The sequence below is a fragment of the Aythya fuligula genome, chromosome Z (genome assembly GCF_009819795.1).
Source record: "Aythya fuligula isolate bAytFul2 chromosome Z, bAytFul2.pri, whole genome shotgun sequence".
Lineage (NCBI taxonomy): Eukaryota > Metazoa > Chordata > Aves > Anseriformes > Anatidae > Aythya > Aythya fuligula.
Genome location: NC_045593.1, coordinates 65,676,204 through 65,690,498, shown reverse-complemented (window position 1 = coordinate 65,690,498; position 14,295 = coordinate 65,676,204). Strand labels below are relative to the sequence as shown.

The 14,295-nt window shown below is 41.7% G+C and overlaps 1 protein-coding gene across 1 annotated transcript; it reads left to right on the top strand.

Moving 5' to 3' along the window:
• The first annotated feature begins 367 nt into the window (after window positions 1-367).
• Window positions 368-13,233, top strand: LOC116500962 (zinc finger protein 474-like). The gene is made up of 3 exons (XM_032206320.1): window positions 368-1,004; window positions 9,423-9,596; window positions 13,082-13,233. Exons 1-3 carry the CDS (start codon window positions 368-370, stop codon window positions 13,231-13,233), a joined length of 963 nt encoding a protein of 320 aa, XP_032062211.1.
• Window positions 13,234-14,295: the final 1,062 nt, after the last annotated feature.

Below are 14,295 nucleotides of genomic sequence, written 5' to 3'. Positions count from 1 at the left end.
TCAGGTGATAATTAGGGGTAGTTGGTATTTGATGTTATACGCCTACTATTTAAAAATGTAATAGAGTAGTACAGTCAAGTGATCCTTGTCATAAAGCACTGGTTGTAACCATAGATATAGTATTTATTAACGTGTGCTGACTGAATTTGTTTCAGGATCATGCAAGACCAAAGAGCAAAAGATCAACACACAGAAACCCTCCTTCTCTACTGAAACAGTCACTAGATGCAATTTTCCAGCTTTGAAGGCTCTAGTACATTCCAGCCCACGAAACTGAATTGAGGAGATGGAGGACCACGCTGAATAATAGGCTTTCTCAAGTCCTTTATGGGTAGAAGAGAGAGAACTTTCTTGAAACGTATTCTTGATGGAAGCAAATGTCAATAAAAAGAATCTGAACAAAATTATTGACACTCTGCCAAGTGCTGGGGACAGCCCTGCTAGTGTCTCTGCCCTCTTGCCTTCTGAGCAGGTTGCACCATCAAATGTGACAGATATTCCCCGAATTTTGCCAGAAGTACCTCTAGAAGCTGGACCCCAGAGAAGGCGGCCAGGCACTGCAATAATATCAAAGCAGCCAGACTCTTCAAACATGTCTAAGATGCCACTGAGTCGACCGGTCATCCCTCCACGGAGACCTTGCTTCAGGGTATGCTATATCTGTGGCAAAGAATTTGGGTCACAGTCCATCTCTATACATGAACCCCAGTGCTTAGAGAAGTGGCGTATTGAAAACGATCAGCTACCAAGACATCTGAGAAGACCAGAGCCTCGGAGACCTGAGGCCCTTACTGGTGGTTCCTGCGTGCTTACAGCTGATAATGAAGCAGCTTATCAGAGCGCTCAAGCCCAGCTTCTGCCCTGTGGAAATTGTGGCCGGACCTTCCTTCCAGACCGTCTCATTGTGCACCAGAGGAGCTGCAAAGGAAATGGCAGCGGTGTGGGGTTGCCAGGGGCTAACCCCCATAAATCTGGCTCAGCAAGAGAAGATCCCTGTAAGGCCAGTCAGAGAAAGAGCGGGGCTGCACCAGCCACATTAGAGAAGGTAAATTGCTAAAGCACACGTTGTGTGAACGGGTGTGGATGTGTTTTGTTGCAGGAGAGACTGAGTTCTTATCTAAATTCAGAATCGCTTTCTTTCAGAAGAATCTTTTGGCTCTGTGCAAATGCTTCTTCGCTGAATAGCAGGCAAAGCTGAGGGGGCTATTGTTTGAATAAAGAAAACTACTTACTCCTATTTCTTTTGATTTTTCTGTGTAAGAGAGTGGTTTGGTACGTGTACTCTGTGCTCCTATGAGAGTTATGTTCCCAAAGGGGACCTTTATGTGCTATAGTTTATTAGGATAATCTGTTCAGCAGCTTAGGCAAGCTTTGAATGTTGTACGTTTTAGTAGATATTAGGCCCTTTTATTTAGTTAACCTGAAATGCAATTCTTCATTGTTCTGTAAGCGCTACAGTGAATTTCATTTTTTGCCATTATTCTTAACCTTGGCTTGAAATATGAATTTACTGAGGACTGCATGTTCAAAGGCAGCAGAGTATAGCAACAAAATAAATAAGACTGCACATTTCTTTCCACTGAATTTGATTCCAGATCAAAAAAAAAAAAAAAAAAAAGCTGATTCACATGACCCAAAAGCTACACAAAGTTTTGGAAAATGGCATATTTTTTCCTGCGTTTGTTTCAGCACAAGTTGTCTTTTTGGCTAGGAATGTTTTAAAAAGATAGATGTCTAAATTTAGGCCTGGTGTCAAAAATAAATATCTTGATGTTTCTTCTCAGTGGGATTTGGACTCTAGGTTGCCTATCTGACTTCTGAAAATGGCCTTCAGCTGTCTCAGTCACCAAAAGAATGAAGGAATGCAGTGCTATGCAGAGCACTTCTAAAAAGGTTTTAAAAGTTGAAGCATGGTCTTCCCCAATTCTCTAGCTGCTAAAAGTAATTGAGTTGATTGAGGCAATGGCAAATATGGGGATAAAAATGTGAGGCATTTCAATATTAAGCTGTTTGAGGCCCCTGACTGATAGATAATAGCAAATTATGTCCACACCGCAGGTCTTTTATTGGCTGGTTTCATATAGTGCGAAGTGCTGCACAGGTACACCTACAGCTGTAGGAAAGGAGAAGCTCTCTTTGCCTTCCAATGCATTGTACTATTTACTGGAGAACCATTTACCAAATGCGTTGCTTTAAGGTGATTGTGCAATGAAAGGCGTGGGTGTGAGGCCAAGAGTTTGTCCACCGTGTGCAATTCTGTATGTTTAAAACAGGGGGAAGTGGTTGTATGAGGAAAAATGTCCATAGTTATAGTGACACACAAAAACAAGTTTAGCATGTGGTTTGGCATTGAGAGTGACTCTGTAAAAACGCTGCCCTCTTGCACAACGTCGGCTCCCTGTGTGGATTCTCTCACATCTGCTGACTTGTTGAACAACAACATTATTGCCGCTTTTTACTTCTGTGAGCTCTGCAGAGCCAGAATGAAATGTGTTCCAATCTGTTCTTCCCTGTGTGTGAACAGCAGTTTTCCTCATTTACTTCCAATCAGTAAGTTTTTCAGTTGCAGCCCTACTAATGAGGCCATACAGTTCGCGGTTTGTAATTGACTCTGAAGGACTTCACAGTTATTGATGACTTTCAAGAAGGCAAGATGTTTTTTCTCTCTTTGTACTCAATATAAATAATATTTTTCAAGCTGTCCGTCTGTACAGAGGTACACTTTCAAAGCAGAGAGGGGTATGGAAAGAGTGAAAGAAACATCCTGTGATTGCAATGGCTGTTCAGGATCAGAAGACTTCTTCTAAGAAGTAGCCAAAGAAAGCATCTCTTCCATTGATTTAAACTCTCTGTGTGAGGGTCTCCACCTCCAGTTCAAATTTTTGAAAAGCCCACACATCAAAGGATGTTGAGAAGCACTAATCTCATGGAGGGGCAGCTGATTCACTGTGAGCACAGACAAGGTCTGAGTCCTGTGTACAGTCTTCATCTTTTTCCAGCAAATGGTTTTAATTTGCTTGCTCTAACAGCTATTCAGCTGCTTATTAATTCTATTAAAATATACTGCTGGTGGAATGAAATGGCAGTTTGCTTTGGTTCTGGCAGGAATTACATCAGTTACCCCTGATTAATGAAGGGTTATAGTTAAAGCAGCTTCCAACCCTGTTTGCTGTAGGCTGATGTAAATTCACACAGTGCTTATGGTGGCTCATGAGGGAAGGAGTCACGGTGAGCTTATAGAGAGACTTTGCAAGCTTCTTGGAGGAGAAAAACATTTGGGGAGGTCCATGTTTCTCTTAACAGACCTAGCCAATGTGACAGTAAATTATTTACACACCTCTTTTAAAGTCCTAATTCAGCGAAACATCAGAGGGGAGGAATAACTGAAAACAAAGATGAACAAACAAAAACCAACTGAGTCTGTAATACTGTGAATGCAATCAAAGAATCAAAGAATGGTTTGGGTTGGAAGACCAGCCGGTTCCAACCCCCTTGCTGTGGGCAGGGACACCTTCAGGACCAGGTTGCCCAAAGCCCCATCCAGCCTGGCCTTGAAGACCTCCAGGGATGGGGCATCCACAGCTTCTCTGGGCAGCCTGTGCCAGGGCCTCACTGCCCTCATAGAAAGGAATTTCTTCCTCATGCCTAACCTAAATCTATGGTCTTTCAGTTTAAAGCCATTACTCTTTCTCCTATAACCGTACTCCCTAACAGAGTCCCTCCCCAGCTTTCCTGTGGGACCCCTTTATGTACTGGAAGGCCGCTGTAAGGTCTCCCCTTCATGAGGTTCACCCAGGCCCACCTCTCGGCCTGCCCAGGTCCCTCTGGCTGGCATCCCTTCCTGCCAGCACGTCAACCACAGCACACAGCTCGGTGGCATTGGCAAACCCGCACTGTCCATGTCACCAGCAAAGACATTGCACAGCACAGGTCCCAGTACTGACTGCTGGGGAACACCGCTCATCACTGACCTCCACCTGGACACGGAGCTGTTGACCACAATCCTTTGAGAGCAGCCATCCAGCCAAGTCCTTACCCACCAAGTGGCCCAACCATCACATCCATGTATCTCCAATTTAGAGACAAGGATATCATGGAGGACAGCGTCAAATGCTTTGCACAAGTCCAGAGAGACAATGTCAGTTGCTCTTCCCCTATCCATCAATGCTGTAACTCCACTGTAGAAGGCTTCCACATTTGTCAGGCACGATCTGCCCTTAGCAAAGACATGTTGGCTGTCACCAATCACCTCCTTATTTTCCATGTGCCTTAGCACAGTTTCCAGAAGGATCTGTTCCCTCATCTTGGCAGGCACAGAGGTGAGACTGACCAGCCTGTAGTTCCCTGTGTCTTTCTTTTTTCCCATTTGCCTCGTCAGCCACTCTTGCATGACCTGCATGCTCCTGGTGGGTCTCTGCACTCCCATGGGCCTCCCCTGGCCAGCTGCAGGTACTTTTGTCTGACTGAAATCTTTCCATTAGCAAGTGCAGGTTCAGCCAGACCAATACTTACCAACAAACTCTTGCTCAGTTTGGTGTTAAATGCCTTTAGTGCTGGACACTCAACAGCCTCCTTAAGACGTCTCCTCTATCCTTGCTCTGCGAATACATGAACACGTCTGAGTTAGTCAAGTCTGACTACATAAAACAAACAACAGCCTACGCTTCACAGAGTCTCAAACACCACGTCAGCTCAGAAATCCTATTTCTTGCATACCGCTGGGATTCTGCTCTGATACCTTAGGCAATGGAAGTGATGTCTGGAACCATTGAAACTCAGACTTGTGGTAGAGCAGAATGTGTTGGTTTTTTTTTATTCTTGCATAGACCAAAATGTGTGCTCCTGCCTCTGTAAGTGCGTATTAATGACTTCCTGTGGGTATATGTTTTACAGGTTTTTGGACAACACATGGTGATAACATTGAGCCTAAAATCCTATCAGATGTGTCACTAGTGTCTGGTGCTGCCATCTGCTGTTTTCTTCTTATCGTGTTTACCTAAAAATACAATTTTCGTGTTCTCCCGTTACTGTAATTCATTTTAATACAAGATAAGTCTTGCAAACTTGTTTAATAACAAAATGTTGATGTTGTATCTTCCTCTAACATAAAGTCATCTACTCACTTTGTACAATGAAAACACCTTCAGCAGCCCTGTAATTCAAAGGAGGGTGGGAAATGACAGACTTTGTCTCAATTGTGGCAGTTCTTGATATCTTCTTAGGTGAGTACCGGCGAATGTGCTGGCAAACACAGAAAGTAGGTGAGAATAGTCAGCGAAATAATTTTTTGAATTCAATTTAGTGCATATTGTCACTGCTAGTGATTGAAGTTCCTGCCTTTCTACTTTTACACAAGTGCTGTGTTCATTATACTGAGATATATATATATATATATATATATATATATATATTTATATATATATTTTTTTTCAAAGGTAGCACATCAGGATTAAAATGGGATATTCTGCTGATTCCAGTAGGGTAACATCTTTCATAACCTGCATCACCAGGCAGAATTACCTTGTTGTTCAAGGTCGTTTTATACCTTGGCACCCGAGCAGTCCTGACATCAGCCTGCTGTTGTGGTGGGGCAGAGGCTGTGAAATGCTCCTTTGGATGGTCTGGAGAGCTGCTCCACAGGTTGCCTCTGCCCCTGGTGCAAAATGCCTCTTGCTTTTCAGAGAGGAATGTCTGGAAAAGGCTGCTGCTTTCATACAGCCTGATGCCATTATGAAGTGCTTATGCCAATCTTTTTTCTGAACCTCTCTCTGTTCCTTGGGCAAGTCAAGCCTATGATGAGAGCTGTGGCCGAGAGCTGGAGGCCTCCCCTCCTCCCATTAAAATACATGGACAATTAAACAAATAACAAGTGGGAGGTGACTTTCTTTCCTGGATGACAAATATTTATGGAGGGGAGCTTGGGAGCCAGTCTTGTTGGATATGCTTAAGAAGAAATTAAAAGCTTTGTTCAGTATGGGAAGGTTTGACCTCATGTAACACCAGAACAGCAGCCTGGGGCTAACCTCAAGTAATGTCAGGTCTATTGAAAACACACCATTTTGTAGCACTCTGAGTAAAATGACTTCATTCATGGTAACACAGGCACACTTAGCAGTCATGGAGAAGAAAGAAAATACTGAGGCACCAAAGGAAAGCCTAACTGCACCATGAGGTATTTGTAGGTATTTTTATAAGAACACATGTCCTCAGGAACAGACCTTTCCTACCACCCTTTTCAAAAGTGAAAAACAAAGCAGGGAGCCGACAGCCCAGCCACTGGCCTGTGAGTAGTTTGGGTTGGAAAATTGTGGTGATTCCAAAAATAGTTTAGTTTCAAACTGCAGGCCTCCAGATGTGACATTTGGGGTAGGCATACTCTGAAGAGAAAAAGAAATGAAGGATAAATACGATCAGCTGTAGAAATTCCAAATAAAGCATATCATACCTAGGATTCCACAGTTAAGCAATGAATGAGCTATTACTACAACTGTCGTAATATTGTAGTATTCTTCTTCAGGTTTTTGGTGGGGTTCTCTTTTTTTTTTTTTGAGGGGGGAGGAGGGTATCATTGCCTTGTTTTGTTTTACTGTGTGTGTGTTTGCAGAGAAGGATTTGTGTATGTAATGTGTAGGTGATGGTTCAGACTCACTACATTTCTGGAAGAAGTCATTCCATCCTTACAGTGATCTGATTCCTTTGAATTAATTTTGGTTCATGCTATTGTTTCTGCAGTTTTTAATTGTGAAAGTTACAAAACAGATACATTCTGTTCTTCAGCAGATTTCTTAATCATTTTTCTCACCAAATAGGATTTAGCATTGAATCAGTCTCAACTGACAAGCTTGGAAAAGAGAATCCTCTATTTAGCTGCAGGCCTGATTTTGTTCACTGGCACCTTAAAACCCACCTATTAACTCTGTCAGGATCTGGAGGGATCACAGGATTGCTCATTCAGTCTTTCGGTTTTCAGGTGAGACTATCAGAAAGACCATCTTGGTGAGCTGTGGAAGTGTATCCAGGTTGCACTGGACTCAGTTTTGTCCTGTGGGTCTGTGGCAGCTGCTCAGCAGTGAGACATTGCAATCGCTTTAGTGCAAGAGTAACTGGTTTGAGTGAAGCAGTCAGAGATAATAGGCTATCCACAATCACTAGGGAAATATTTTTAATATAGAAAACACTTGATTTCAACGGTGATTTTCAATGTTTCTTTTAAATTTATTGTGAATATTTAAGTGCTTTTTCAGCTGGGTCATATCAGGACTTTAAGTCTTCTTGAAGCTACACATTTGTTTTTATTATAATACTCTATACAGTGGAAACGATTCCAACAGTGCAGGCCAGGCAAGCTTGATTTCCATTTTTGTTCTAGGATTGCTTTTTACCATCCTGGTACCATAAAAAGCATCCCTACGTAATGAATGTAAGTCAAATTGATCTGTCCCACTTTATATCCAGTAAATCAGCTGTTTTACTGAACAGCAGGAACATAGCTAATGGAAACTAGGCAAGAAAACATGCTCCTGGTGTTCTTACAATTAGCGGTCTTTTTTAGAAAACTGTTTCTAAAACACTGTAAACATGCATATAACAAACGTGCGCACTGCAATGAGTCCTCTAACCCCAACAGTTTGTGCTACAGTGTCCTCATGTACAGCTCTTCAGAGCCTGCAGAGAACCACTCACTGTCTCAGTCAGGACCCAGATTTGTATCTCCAAGTCAGACAAGAGCTAGGTGAAGAGCTGAAGTAAGGAGCTTGGTGAAAGCTGATAAAGAAAAGTTAAAGGGCACTCTTAAATCAGCAGTCGCTATATTCAGCTGTGAATAGAAAGAGACGCTTATGCATTCATATTTCAATTACCTTGTTACCAAAGATGACTAAGGAAATTGCATTTGAAAGTTAAGAAGATGAGAAAGTACTCAGATTGCCTGTCTTTGGGTAAGTTATATTTCATTTCTATGTGAGAATTTCCCAGACAAAGCCCAACTTTTCCCAGCAAAAATACGCTTTGTAGAGTAGTATTTCTTCATGTAATTGAGTTTACATGTGTGTTACAGGAAAGAAAGATGCAGATTATTCTCTAATGACATTTTCAGACTGTAGCATAAATGTGAGAAGAGCTGCCCAAACTTTCTTGAGTACACTGATGGGCTGAGAGAGGGAGTCATAAATACTGGAATTGGTTATGCTTTGTCTTACACGGAGGAAAAAACGAAATCCCCACCTCCCTTGTTTGAGTGAGAAAGGCCTCCCATGTTTGCTCTGGCACGCTCTCCCCCTACCTTTAAGAGGACAGGGAGTAGGTTGTCTCTTACTGGCATTTTGCAGGCAGGAGTGAAGGAAACAGTGAGAGCTGCAAGAACCCTCGCTGTGTCTCGAAGTCCTGTCTCTGCAGCACATTTCTCCTTCACACTACTCCTGAAGCAGGGCTGGTGCTGACACCACGCCTAGCACAGGACGTGCCTAAAGACACAGTCAAGTCCATAATCTGCAATACCACAGTAATTATATATTTTTCAAGCTTCGAACGTGTATTTGTGGGCCTTGGGTTTCAGGAATTTTTTTTTCTTTTTTTTTTCTTTTTGTTGAGATATTTTTTTTTTCCTGCAAACAAAAGCAGGTCTGCAGTGCAGAAACAATGACTTGCTTGGAGCCTAGCTCTGCCCTCTTTGAAATCACTGGCAAAATTCACACTGAGGTCTTTGGGATAAACAAGAAACAGTTCCTTTTTTCTCCCAATACTGAAATACCCTGGATCGGTTTTAATCCTTCAAAGCCAAAAATTCCACCGGCTAACTGATCTGTAATAGAAGTAACACAGTGTGAGGGACCAGAATCACAAGCCTGAGGCAGCTGCCTTCACTGTCCAGCTTAAAGGAGATGCTAAGGCCAGACACGATGCTTGAATGGGGGCTTTCTGCTACTGGATGCGCATCTCAGCAGTTCAGCTGAGGAAGCTTCTGTTGCTGCTGGCCATGCTACTTCTGTTTGATAGATTAAAAAAAAAAAAAAAAAGGCTTTGATGTTTAAAATGGTTACTGTGCTGCAGCAATCCGATCAAGCAGAAGGGTTGTTTCTGCAAGTGAAGAGTCAGCATTTCCATGAATGTGGCGTTGGGAAATAAAAGAGCTAAAATCTATGTAGCTAAGTATTAACCAGGTGACACACATGAATTTTCAGCCCAATATCTGCAGAAGGAGCCTACCTGTTCCAAATGGCCAGTTTATGAGGCAATGTCCCCCCTCCAAGCTCCAGGACTGAATCCAGAGGTAACAAAACTGACAGAAACATGCACACTGAGTTCACACGTATGAACCAGTTTCTTAACATACACGCTTGTTTTCATTCAAAGTTGTTCTGATTCAAAATTAGTGTTGAAAACACTGCTTATCCTTCTTTACTATTGCCATTTGCAGGCACGAGTGGTAAGACGGCCACCAACAGTGATTTGTTACATATGTGGCCGTGAGTACGGAACAACGTCCATCAGCATCCATGAGCCACAGTGCCTGAAGAAATGGCACCAAGAGAATGACATGCTACCCAAGCGCTTGAGGAGGCCAGAGCCCAAAAAGCCTGAAGTCAATCCCATACAAGGTAAGCTACAGACCAAGCAGGAAACAAGGGGAAGGAAGTGGGAAGAAAAAGAAAAAAAAAAATAAAAAAAAAAATTAAGCACTAGTTTAGCAGTTTGCAGCTACTTCTTTCCTCCAGTTAGTCTGAAGGGAAGGTAGTTATCACGGCTTGCTTTAAGCTTCCTGTTAATTATCCTGTTCTCTTTGTATGCTCCATCCAGGAGAAATAAAAGTAGTCATTGCTTTGTGGGACGTGCCTCTTGGGATGGTGCTCTTTTTGTGTCAGTATATTCTGAATCAAAACACAAAAATATTAGCAACCTGCTTCACCACTACATCATTACTTTTTGAGTTCTTTCAAAACTGCAGAAATGCATATTTCAAAATGAGCAGCAGGATCCAAGAATAATGTGCAGACTAGACGCATACAGTCGTTAAAATAAAATATCCCTCAGGCAGCATTGGGACTGGTAGTTCAACCAGGTTTTACACCTGTGCTGTTAGCTGTAAAAAAGGCACAGCACTAGCACTTACCCAAAGGTAAATAGTAGGTGACCTTGGAAATAGGAGTTGTGTGGTGAAATAAGAAATACAATTCAAATGGATGAGGAATGGTAGAAAAAAAAAGGTATTTTTAAACACTGCATAAATATATATACTGTAGTTTTATGTTTTTGTTAAAATACCTGTATTTTAAAAATGCAGTGTCTTCTGCAGTGAACATCCGGTGGATGTCATTGGTTCCTTTTTATTTACAAGCCTGAGAAGATTACTTTGTGATACAGTGTGATATAAACATACTGGGAAAAATACGTGTAGTATAAGAAGAGCATTCTCTTTCTGCTGAGTATGTGTATTTGTGCTTTGGGTTCTGTTTTGTAAGAGGCCTAGATCCCGCTTCTTCAAATCAGTGAAACAGCTGATCCCCAGGACCTCACAGAGCTGGGCTCCTCCGTGTATCCCAGAGGTGTGTGCTCATGGCAGGACCAAAATGAAATCTTATCTGTGCTTTGCCTGGAAGCTGCTCCCAAGACCTCTCCATTCCCACATAAAGTTATTTCAGTTCAGCTGGATGCTTTCCCTGGGCCTGCCAGCTGTTCTGAGATACTTTGTGCCAGGTTTGGACCACTTGCTCACAGGCAGTTAATTCACCCACTTTTTATTTTTACTCTCCATGATTTCCCACAGTTTCCTTTAATGTCTGGAAAAATAGATAACTTCTCCTCCAGTTCTCTGGGAAAGAGCCATACACTAGATCAGTTTACAGCAGTACAAAGAAATATGTCCCCAGAAGACACACACAGAAGAAAGCAGGACCGGTGAGAACACTCATCATCTGTACAAAACAGTTACAGCTCAAAGAGGATCAAATTGAGGCTTGGTTAACAGATGCCAAGCAGCAAAGTTGAATCTGCAGGAAAAGATAGGTTCAAAAGACATTTCAATTGTATTTGCTGTTTTTGTTGTTAGGCTTTTTTTAATTACACATGTTATGTGGTAAGAAAGATGGAGAAAATGAGAATTCCATCTGAAAGAGGAGGATGCAAAAGGACAATTCAGGTTATTTTGAAATATGCTATTCTTATTTTGAGGGAGTGGAAGCAGAAAGACAACTGTTCTTTGAGAGAACAATCCAGCATAAGGCTCCCAGATATGAATCAGAAAATTGTCTCATTTGTGCAATGAGTCATATCAGGCGCCACGCATCTCCTATGAGGTGCTGTGTGCCCACAGCTCCCCAGGGGGCACTGACCTGCTTCCAGCATCTGTCCCTAAATGCTTGCTGATGCAAGTCTGATCAGTTCTGTAGCTTGAGCTAAATCTGTTCCCCCTGCGGTTGCCTCATGCTCCTGGCCTCGAGAAAATAATCTGTGTTGTTCTTTTTCCATAAGACTTACTCTCGATCATCTGGTAAATGCTATAACTGACCTTCAGACCACATACACGTACTGCATGTCTCTCAGTTTCGCAGTTTAAGTAGGAGGAGTTACCCCTGTTGTTGAATGGAACTGTCAGTGTTCAAAAAAAGCTCAGAAATATTAACTGCTTACATAAAACTTTTTATAACTTACATAAATCTTTTTCTGAAAACTCAAGTGTCACGGGAAGACAACCGCTGCCCTGATTACACAGTGTTTTGTTTGTGGAATGCCTAACACATGCCTGCAAGGAGAAAGTCATCTTTCTTTCTTTCCTTCTTTCTTTCTTTCTCTCTCTCTTTCCCTCTCTCTCTCTCTCTCTTTTTTTTTTTAAAAATATTCAATAAACTTTCCGAAGTACAGAAAATACACATTCATTTCCTGCAAGCAAAAGGGGTATTTGTCTCAGCCAAGAAAAGAAACTTTACTTGGTTGCTCTTCTAACAAAAAGAACATTAGGAACAGGCATATTAAGAGATCTAAGGCTTATTGTGGTTATGTGAACCATTGGATATGAATCATATTAAAACTGTATGGGCCTTTAATGAAGAGCTCTATCATGTGCCAATGACACAAACCATGGAATATTTTTAAATGCACAAATCCTTTTCTTTTAAGATTGTGTGCTGCTAAGAGTTCAAAGACGAAAACTTTTTTTAGTCTTTTTCTGTATTGTCACACTTTTTGGAAAGGGTGAATCAAACATCTTCACATCAAACCATGCAGATCTTTTTCTTCATGAACTCCAAATGAAAACTCTAAGATCTAAGTTCAGGTACTAAGCAACCTACCTTTTGGAAATCCATTTGTAGCAACACTGTGCAAGGCCATTTCAAGATGGAAGTAAACAAGATTTTTTTTTATAATGAAATACAATCTTGAAAATACATCTGAGGTGGATGTTTAAAGAATGCTCCTGAGCTTTGAGCAGTCACTCTTCCTGCAAAGGAAAATAACTGAGGGTAAGTCTGGGTTAGTGTTTAGATGACAATAGGTACATCAGTGCAATGACCTCACTGGAAGTTGTGGCTATGGAGAGCTGTAGGTTTTGTCTGTAAGGTTACAGGCTTACCTAAGCTTTACTCCAGTTATTGGCAAAACCAGCACAGGCTTCAATGGAAGAAAATTGACCCCCCTGCCCACAGCAGTACAAGGAGCGTATTCTCAAGTACGATACACTCCCCCTCATTGCCATGGTCAGATAACACATGCTTATTAAACAGAATTTGAAGTAAAGCCAAAAAGTGAAACTTGCTGATAATAGTATGTATGCAAAGATGTTAATAATTAGTAGAGAATGCATATCATAACACACAGCGTGATGTTTTCTCTGTAGTCTCATACAATACAGAATGATTCAGTTTGAAGTTAATTTAATTCAACCCCTGGGACAAAAAGCAGAGTCTTTTTTTATATATCTTTTACTCTTTTACTTCTTTCTTTCCTTTCTTTTTCATTTGCAAAAGCAATATGGTTTGGTTAAACTGAAAGGCTCAGTCAACAGGTATTTCCTGAAAATATTTTCCATAAAGAGTTGAATGTGGGTCTCCAGAATGAAAACTGATACTTTCTTTTTTTAATTTTCCAGCCAAAGGTTTCTATGATCTTGATGCTTTAAATGAGGCTGCCTGGATCAGCGCCCAGAACCAGCTAGTTCCATGTGATATTTGTGGGCGTACTTTCCTTCCAGACAGACTGATTGTACACCAGAAGTCCTGTAAACCGAAACCTGCAACATGAAGTGGATGTGACACACATACATACATACGCATGCATGTACCCCCCCACCCCAATTGACCCCCTGTGTGTGTAGGCATGAAGGCGCACTCATGCGCCTGTACCTTTCAACCAAACTACAGGAGAAATAAAATCCAGCTGGAGAGCCATGGGCATAAAAACTGTGGTGCGCTGTTAAATCGCATGATCCAAAAGTTTCCAGAGTAAAACCAGCAGTTGCTACTGCAGGGTAATGTCAAATACAGTGATACTGAGCCCAACAGTAGCAAATATGCTTCCTCATTTCGGATTTTCAGGTAGCATCACCTTGAAAACACAGTTTGAGGGGGATGGCATAGAGAATGCTTGAAAGTAATTTTAAATACCACCTTCTCACTGTGCTTTCCTTCCTCTTCTGGAAGGATCCTCCCAGGTTGTTTTGTATTTGCTGTGCTGCCCTCATCACTTTTGATCAAATGCAACATGTACAGGGCAGGGCATCTGCCCTGCTCCTTTCACAGCCTTTTGGATTTAGCTAGCTGGGCCTTTGTAAGAACTTTTACCTTCTGCATGTGGTTCCTGACTCATATGCCGTGTTTTGGTATTCAGCAAAGGACAGAGAGAAATGAGCCATAGCTGCAGGAGGTTTCTCACTAAAGAGATTCCCAAGAGATTATCCTGCAGGGATCCATCTTCTGGTCTTGCTTTTCAGCAGATCTGCGAGACTGGGAGAGATGGCTTCCTGTCAGGAGCTTCCTTGTCAACAGGCACATTTGGCTACAAGCGCTGCTTTCAGTGAATGCACCTACTGCTTCAGAAACTGAAACTTCAGAAAACTTTTCGGAAATCTTTTATTTTTGATGAGGACTGAATTTTCAGTGGAAGCAAAACCAAGTGATGCTGGTCAGGAAAATTCTTTTTAAATAATCATCTCAATTTTTCTTCTCCTTCCATCAAAGACTTGTCTAGTCAGTGTAGGGACCTCCAGCTGAACTTGGCTAATCAAAGAACCCAAGTAGCTCCATTGTTGTTGGGCTTTGTCTGTTTTTTTCTTTTTTTCTTCCTTTTTTTTTTTTTTATTTTCTT

Bases quoted from the DNA above. Each gene is read 5' to 3' on its own strand.
- LOC116500962 (XM_032206320.1), top strand. From the start codon at position 368: ATGGAAGCAAATGTCAATAAAAAGAATCTGAACAAAATTATTGACACT. The intron at 1,005-9,422 runs GTCAGAGAAAGA...TGCAGGCACGAG, and splicing joins AGAAGATCCCTGTAAGGCCA to TGGTAAGACGGCCACCAACA. The intron at 9,597-13,081 runs GTAAGCTACAGA...TTAATTTTCCAG, and splicing joins TGAAGTCAATCCCATACAAG to CCAAAGGTTTCTATGATCTT.